This window comes from Podarcis liolepis, assembly GCF_965112155.1.
Source record: "Podarcis liolepis genome assembly, chromosome: 2".
NCBI lineage: Eukaryota > Metazoa > Chordata > Lepidosauria > Squamata > Lacertidae > Podarcis > Podarcis liolepis.
This window is the reverse complement of record NC_139555.1, coordinates 4,940,501-4,949,028: the sequence shown is the minus strand read 5'-3', so window position 1 is coordinate 4,949,028 and position 8,528 is coordinate 4,940,501. Positions and strand designations below refer to the sequence as shown.

Below are 8,528 nucleotides of genomic sequence, written 5' to 3'. Positions count from 1 at the left end.
GTATGGAGGTTTTATTTTATTTGTTTTTTATGTTATATTTTGGAAATGTACATCCAGGGTTTTTTTCCTTTGAATTTTTGGGGGCGCCCCAAAATTTTTCTTTGAATTTTTTTGGGCCCTAAGCTATGGCTTGTTAAGCTTATACAGTACCTAAATCGAGCACCGGGCCAAAGAGACTTGCATTGCAGGGGGCTGGACTCTTGTCCCCATAATTCCATGGTTCTGTTATTGATCTTATTGGTTGGCATATATCAGTCCTGGGAGACGATTTGGGGGTGAAGTCAAACTCTACAATTCTATGCTTCTATTAAGGCTGAAAGTTTAGGTGTTAACTCTTGACGCGTGAGGAAGCCTTTATCTTTTGTTCTTAGTCGTTAAACCTCCCCGCTAGAGCGCCCGAGACATGCCCATATGTGGATGCATGCATGCATGCAAGTGGGTGAGTGGGAACCGTTTCTGCACCCACCCACAACGCGCGCCACGTGTGAACTCCGGGTCGCGGTTGTTGCCGCGCAGACTCCTCCTGCTCCGATTCCCGGCTCGGCCGCTAGGGGCGGGGCGGAGCTGCTCCCCGCCTGCTCTCTTCCTTGGGCGGAGGGGCTGGTGGTTTTCTGCTCGCAGCAGGGTACCTGTTATTCCTTGCAAGCAAAACGAAAACCTGCCACATGTGAAATCTGGAAGCCGGAAGATTGCTCTGAGGTCGGAGAGGAGGAAGCGCAGCGGCGATGTGAAAATGGCCCGGGAGACGGGGGCGAGGCAGATGCTGCAGCGCTGAGCGTGCACCTCCTCCAATTTATCCCGCACCCTCCTCCTCCTCGGGACCAAGGTACCGTCTCTGCCCGCGTCCGCGGAGAGCCAGCCGGCGTCTCAGCGCTCCGATGCCCGGACCAGCCTGGCTTTTGTGATTTGTAGATAGGTGGGGCTGGCGGGGGTGGGGGCCGGAGCCCAGCGAATCGACTGCATTGATTGGCTGGGCAGGTTTTTAAAAAGAGATTTTATATCTCTCTCTCATCATTGCAGTCTTTTGGTGCGGGGATAGACGAGTCTGTCACAACTGGGCCTGAGCGGTGGCAACAGCAGGCCTGGATCCGGTCCCGATGGAGGACAGATGCGGATGGTGTGGAGCCCATTATTTCGTTCCCAATGGCGTTTTATAGGTACAGGAGACAAGAGCTTTCGCCTCCCCTTGTCACCTGAATGCTGCTTGATAGAGGAGTGATGGGTTAATTATAATATCACCGGGTTTTATTTATTTGGTCATGTTAGGTAATGTGGGGAGGGGGCGAGTCCTAAGTGCAGGTGGCATTTCTTTTAGCTTTCGGGCTCTCCCCCGCCTCCCACGATAGAATTTACCGTCTCATTTATGCCTGGGATTTATTCCAAAGAGAGCTTGTTAATTGAATTACCAACCAAAGGGTAGCCCTGGGAACAGGCCCCAGGATGCAGTCATGTTCGGAAAGGGATTCTCTTCCCTTCCAGTCCAGGACTGAATGTGGGCCGACCTGCCTAGAAAGCGAAGGTGAGATGGGAGCTGCCTTTTGTCTGAATGGCACAGGTATATCTCTGATCTGCCAGAAACCAGACCCAGGGATGGCTAGAGGAATTGTACAGCTGCTGTCAACAAGGTTTACATAAGGCTTACGGTCCAAGGCCAGTTGCCTGTTTCAGAGCACATGTGCCGTATGGGCATGACTTAGATTAGGAAACTGGGATTGGATTCTTATTCCTACTGCATTTCTGGGTGTGTGCGATTTCTTTATTTTTTTAAAAAAAGCAATAACCAACTGTCACATAAGTTAGACTGACTTGTAACCCAAGCCTATGTCTTTGTACTCAGAAATCACGGTGTCTAGTGAGACCTTTGTTCAGCTGTGTGCTTGTCAGATTGCAGCTCCATATCGTGTTTCTTTGCACACTCAGGCTGCAGTTCTAGCTGTGTCTCCTCAGAAGTAAGACCTATTGAATTCAGTAGTACTTCAGGCAAGTGAGGTTAGCATTGCAGCTTTAGTCCTATTGAACTTGGTGGGATTTGCTTCTGAGTTGGCAAATATAGGATCACTGTAAATAAATATAGGATCATTGTAAATAAAAAATGTGGCTGTGTATACACGTGCACATCTTTTCAGTTCATGCTTACAGTGAAGTAGGTTTCTATCTAACATGGAATTGGGATTGGAGTTAATTCCATTCCTGTGTGTTAATTCTAATCTTGTATATGTGGTGTTGGTAAACTTCATGGCTGAGTACATTCACCACAGACCCTGCTAATTTTGCTCTGCACATGGCAACCATTCCATCTTGTAATCACCTAGTCTCTTCTGGATTGTCAGAATTTACACCCCCCTCCCCGACTCCCATCCTTTGGAGCCTGCCTACCTGGGGGGGTCGTTTAGCTCCATATAACAAACACTGGGTGAGGCCTCCTAAGCATAAACAGAGAGTGAGTGATCTTGGCACAGAGATTCCTTAACCCACTGCCTTCCCTCAAGGCCTGTTAGCTGCCGTGCCTTATCTTGTCACTTTAGGCCACCATATTATCCTAATCAGAGAACTTTGTTCTTGATCCTTCCTTCTAACAGGTCATATGTGAACTGTGGAAGGAAGTTTATGTGAACAGAATAGCAGATTGAGTCAAACTTATTTGTAATTATATTACAAATAATTAATGAAACCACAAGATGTGAGTTGCCCTGCCAACAATAATAGTAGTGTGGAATAATCAGAACTTTCATAATAATCAAATTAGCGTATTATAAAATGGCTTGTAATAGGCAACCAAACACATTTCTGGAACTGTTCATAGTGATTGGAAGTACAGAGGGGGTATAAACGGGGGGGTAACTATATCCCCCCTCAAAGTTTCTGTATTCCCCAATTTTATGGAAACAAATATGAAAACAACTTGAAATATAGGGGGATACCTGGTCTGCCCTGGTTTTTCCACCCCCCCAGGCCTTTCCATTTGTAACTGTTCGTTGTTTAATTTTGGGGTGATTAATATCGGGATGATATATGCTTATACACTTTTATATTAAGATTCCTTTATCTAACAGAAACAGAAACAAACCAATAACTCCCATCCCACAAACACTTTTTAAAAGCCATAGAATGTTAATCAGCTGAATGCCTGGTTGAAGAGAAACGTCTTTGCCTGGTGCCTAAAGATATGCAATTAAGGTGCCAGGTGAGCCTCCCTGGGGAGAGCATTTCACAAATGGGGAGCCACTGCAGAAAAGGCCCGTTCTCGTGCTGCCATCCTCCACAAAAGGCAAAGGTGCATGCAGCTGCCTCTGCAAGGCTTTGCAAAGTTAGCTAAGGTTCCTCTCTCTCCCCCCTCCCCTTTTGCCCAACCCCAAGCAAGTTGATTTGGAAGTCTCTTGAGTTTAGTGGGATTTACTCCCAGGTATAGCCGGGGAGGCGCCAGGCTGCCTACAGAGAAGAGACCTGCAAAACGGGTTTGAGGTTGCAAATAAACGTTTGTTAGGCTTATATGTGCAGTGAAAAGGATGAGGTGGTGCTTATTTAGGAGTTGTTCCACAACCACCTTGTTAAGCCCATGTAAAGATAATTGCTGCACTCTGTCCTGGCTGTTTGATTCCCAGGGAACCAAGCCAAATGAGCTTCCTCATCCATAATCACATCCTGGTTGAGGGAGGTCTTGCTCAGAGCCTATGTGGCATTCAGCAACAGCAGATGAAGACCCAAGGGCTGGCTGATAGGACAATCCTCAGCAACTCCTCAGGTTGGTGGAGGGGCTGTCACACAGCCCAGGCACTAGCTGCTGATACTTCTTGATGAGCATGGGTGGGAGGTTGGAAGGACTCTTTGAACAAGCTTCCTTAATTTACCCAGTTCCAGAGCCTATTTCTGCAAAAGAAAGGGAAGTTTGAACTCCGCATTTCCTCTCATTATTCTTTTCATATAGCCAAATAGCTCTTTTGTACTTTGCAACAGTGAACCCTTGGTTATTTTTGCAGCTATGAGGCATGCTCTTCCCATTTCTATACTGCAGTTATCTGTTCTTGTTATTCTCCTAACTGGATCTCAGTGTTTTATTCTCTTCCTCCCACCTCTGATACTTCAATCAGCTGGGACCCCAAACTTGGTAATGGGTTACTTTCATTTGTATGTGTTCTTTTTAATTTTAGTGTGTCCTGAACTTTGGAGGATGTTGCTGCCATTTATTTGGAGTTGGTGGTTGACCTCCATTCTTCAGCTGCATTGCTGACCTGTACAGTCATAGAATCACAGAATGATAGAGTTGGAAGGGACCCCAAGGGCCATCTAGTCCAACCCCTTGCAATGCAGGAATCTCAGCTAAAGCATCCACGACAGGTGGCCACCCAACCTCTGCTTGAAAACCTCCAAGGAAGGAGAGTCCACCACCTTCCAAGGACACATGGCTCCCCCTCCGAAATCTTGGGAACTGTGGCTTGTTAAGGTTTCAGGATTCTTTAGGGAAAGTCCTGTGTTTTAAATGTGTGTTAATGTATAGTGTGGATGAAGCAAACAGCAATCACGTCCACACCAAACATGTTAAGCAATCTTAACAGTCCGTGAATCCTGGGAACTGTAGTTTAAAGTTGCTGACTTCTCAGATTTACACTTCTCAGCACCCTTAACAAATGACAATTTCCAGGATTCTCCATGACTAAGTGGTAAGAGTGCTTAAATGTATGCATACCCTCCAACATTCCTCAGATGAAAATAGGGACATTTCTCACTCCTCTCAACTGACCCTCCTTGAACCCCCCATTTTTGTACCCCCCCCCTTGCAGAGCATTTCCCATCAGAAGATGGGGGGAACCACCACCTCCCTAATGGGACATAGCAGACATGCCCTCCCCCATCCTGAGAAAACCCCTTTATTTTATTTTTATTTTATTACTTGGTAGATTTACAAAAAGAAATACCCAGGAATTTATTTATTTTTAGAAAGGGGCAATATTCGATGTAGACGCACCAAGTTTTGTTTTTTAAATCAAGATCCATTCTGTTCCCTCTTTCTTCCTGTTCTTTCTGAAGGCTTACTAAATTCAGACTCCATGCACGATTTCAACACCAGTCATTTTGCTGCCCCCTTTCTGTCTGCTGAATAATAGTTCTGGAGAAGGCAAAAGCTTGCACACTGTTTTCTTTCTAACATCTTTAACATTGCTTGAGAAAGGTATTTTGTAATATAAATTTTGAAAGAAGAAAGGAAATTAAGATCGTTTTTTTTAAGACTATGGTGGCAACTTAAGCCACATGTATGAATTGGCTCTTAGACCTGGAACATGGTTCCAAGTTGTGACCAGGAAACTCATGAAACAATTGGCGATTAAATGACCTTTGAGCATGTGCAGAGTGCCTTTCTCTCTTCCTTGAGCACATCCTGGGTTCCATGGGTCAGTGTCAGGGCTTGTTACGTTGCTGAAAAGGGTGAGGAGAGGAGGAGTCTGAGGTCCACCACTGTGTACATGTGTCTGTTCATTTATCTGTTAACCAGACCCAGCCTGGTTACCTGTAAAAAGTTTAGGGGAGATGTGTTTGGTGAATCAGGATGCTACCCTAGAACAAACCAGAGATGTTTGAATTAGCACCAGCACCTTCTGTTGCAGAGATGGAGAACCTGAGACTCTCTGGATGTTGTTGGACTACAACTTCCATCATCTCTGACTCTGACCTTTGTCCATGCTGGGCAAAGGGGCAAGATTAGACATAGATGCACAAAGTTGTTGTTGTTTTTTAAATCAAGACTCCTTGCACTCCGTTCTACTCCCCCTTCCTTCCTTCCCAGGGAGGCCCTTGCCCTCCGCCTGCCCCTCAGAGCCAGCACTTCACACAGGGCTGGGCCTTGGCAGTGGCAGCCTCTTCTCATCTGCTCTCTAGCAGCTGCTATGAGCTGCCCAAGGAAGTGGGGCGGCAGCAGCGGCCATGGAGAGGCCACAGGGGCTCCCTTGCCTCCTCGGCTGCTCTGGACAAGTGCCGGGTCTTCCTCTTTTTTGAGCTCGGCAGCAGCGGCACTCATGGATGAAATAGGGACATTCTGCGATCAAATGAGAAGCTGAGACAGCTTTCGTAATTCTGGGACTGTCCCTGACATAGCTGATAGGTTTGAATACAGAAAATTCATTGCTGATATTTGTGGGTAACAACAACTAGAGAACCCCTTTTTGGACTTTTTGTTTGAAAAGGAATGCATTTGAGACGTATGGGTCTGAAGATTGGGGAAGTAATTGCTTAACGGAGTGAATGTTTTGAATAGTTTTTTTTGGGCAACTGACAAACAGAAATTCGAAAGTCCTGTTTTATTTTTATTTACCCCTTGTTTCTTTTCTCATATATATGTCCCTCCTTTTTATCTTATTTCTTCTCTTTTCTTTTCTTTTGTTTTCCTTTGGTGTCCTCTGCTCTGGGCCATTACTGGGTTCCAGGATTACACACACATGAAGGTGGTGGATGGGTGGAGGGACCCTGAGTGAGAAACTGGAAGAAGAAACGAAAGCTCCCAGGTGAGAGCTGGGAGGGTTCACCACTTTCTGTGTGAGACAAGGACTCTGAATTTTCTTTCTTCTTTCTTCAGACAATCTTAACCACTATATCTCAAAGTCCTACATGCAACCTCAAACTTCCATCATTTATAAATAACTTTCACCTTTCTGATGTCAACAACATACTAGAAAATATTTTTGTTCATTAAACAGGAAGCTGCCTTAAATATCTCAAGTTTAGGACGGTTGAGACTGACTAACCGAAGTGCTCCAGGGTTTCAGAGAGGGGAGTGTTCCAGCCCTGCCTGGAGATACCAGGGATGGAACCCAAGGCCTTTGCATGCAAAGCAGATGCACGCCCCCCAGTGGCGTAGCGTGGGTTGTCAGCACCCGGGGCAAGGCAAGTAATTTGCACCCCCTAACCCGTGGATTTGCGCCCCCTAACCCGTGGATTTGCACCCCCTAACCCGTGGATTTGCGCCCCCTAACCCTAACCCCCAGATGGTGCAGCCGGCCCCCCCTGCACCCCCCACGCTACGCCACTGACGGCCTCATAGCTGTTGCTCTTCCACAAACATTAATACCTTGCTCAGTCCCTGAAAGGGCAGCCAGCTCCAGAGCTCCACAGATTTCAACCGAGTTTTAATTGATTTTAAACCAAGCATTTTATTAACTGTTTTATTAACTGTTCTTTTAACCTGGAAGCTGGAGAGCAGAAGAATGTGAACTGTGAGATAAGCAATAATTAACAAACTTGGAGCATATCTGTTCTGTCAGGATCCCGTTTATCAAGTGGAAGGGTGGAAGGTGACTGAACTTGACACAGTAATTGTTGAGATTTTAACTTAGCTTTGAACCTAAAAAGGCACCCAGAGGCAAGAAAAGAATCTGGACCAGTCCCAGTAATGTTACTGGGGCTCATAAATCCAGTAAAGCAGAGAAACAGATGAGAATACCTTGCTCATACCCAAGCTGGGCTCCCCTAGCCCTATTCGTAAGACAAATTCATGTGTGGAGCCAAGCCAAGTAGCCACGCCCTTAATACAATGCATGTCAGCCCCCTGGTGAAAGTCTGTAAAGTGTGTGTCTTTTGGCGTGCATCACTGTGCCTGAGGACACCAGGTGGTGCAGCCTGGGACATGCACGACAAGTTGGGGCGTGGGATAGCAGCTCCTTGCAGATGTTCTTGTTATTAGCTCTGCTCTTTCTACCCAAGGGAACTTAGGTTGGTATTGTGTAACTTTTGAACTGGGCTCCTGTGATCTTCCACCCAGGGGACTGATCTGAACTCAAATGCACCCGCTTAGCTTCAGCAATGCTGCAGTGGATTCTCCCAGATCAGTTAGGCTTTCAAAGCCCTGCAAGGCTTTGAGCCCGAGGGTGCTGTGGGCGTGTATGTGTGCCATCATGTATATGCAAGGTAACCTTGAGCATGAAGACTGGCACCTTTCCCCCCCTGGCAGAGTTTATGTACCTTTAACCGATGTTTGACAGGCAGAAATCCAGCAGGTCAGAAGAACCAACATTTTGAGTGTTATCCCTTGGAAGCCTATGGGGTTTAAATTCCCACTTTTAATTGCTTAAAGGGGTTGTTGTGGATCCCTTTGTGTGCTGTCACTGACTTGAATTTGTATAAGATTTCAGGCGCGGACACAATTGTATTTGAACTTGGTGGAGCTTACATTTTGAACCATGTACAGTTTGAGCCATGTGTGCAAGCATATGGATGGAGTCAGAGGGTGTGTATGTGGGGTTCTTAGTGCACGTGGGAAGGAGGAGGGGGTTATTAGTGATTATATGAAAGAATGGGTGCAGATGACTAGTACCTGCTGAAACAAACATGGAAGAGAAGTGAAATGAGACTTTTTCAAAAAAGAAGAGGCTGATACCCCACCCTCCCCCACCATGGCCCCCTCCACCTCTTTTCCCCTTACCCCCCTAATGTAACACTAATGTCTCAACAAATGAAACCGACTGTGGCGATCACACAGGGTCCTCGGACGTTTGATGGTCTGTTGATCCCTGTGCCACCACTGTGATTGACTCTTGGCTGCC

At 46.3% G+C, this 8,528-nt stretch overlaps 1 protein-coding gene across 5 annotated transcripts in view; it reads left to right on the top strand.

Annotated features, from left to right (window-relative positions):
- Positions 1 to 539: 539 nt before the first annotated feature.
- The window catches only part of B4GALNT1 (beta-1,4-N-acetyl-galactosaminyltransferase 1), a 46,811-nt gene continuing 38,822 nt past the window's right edge, over positions 540 to 8,528 (top strand). The window contains exons 1-3 of one of the 5 annotated variants that reach the window (XM_083489534.1): positions 557 to 826; positions 1,021 to 1,157; positions 6,417 to 6,494. In XM_083489534.1, coding sequence (XP_083345660.1) covers positions 6,442 to 6,494 — 53 coding nt within the window. In that variant the 5' untranslated portion in view covers positions 557 to 826; positions 1,021 to 1,157; positions 6,417 to 6,441. Of the gene's footprint in view, positions 827 to 1,020; positions 1,158 to 3,536; positions 3,743 to 6,416; positions 6,495 to 8,528 lie in introns of those variants that run through there. The other 4 variants (XM_083489535.1, XM_083489537.1, XM_083489536.1 and 1 more) reach the window with 4 other exon arrangements.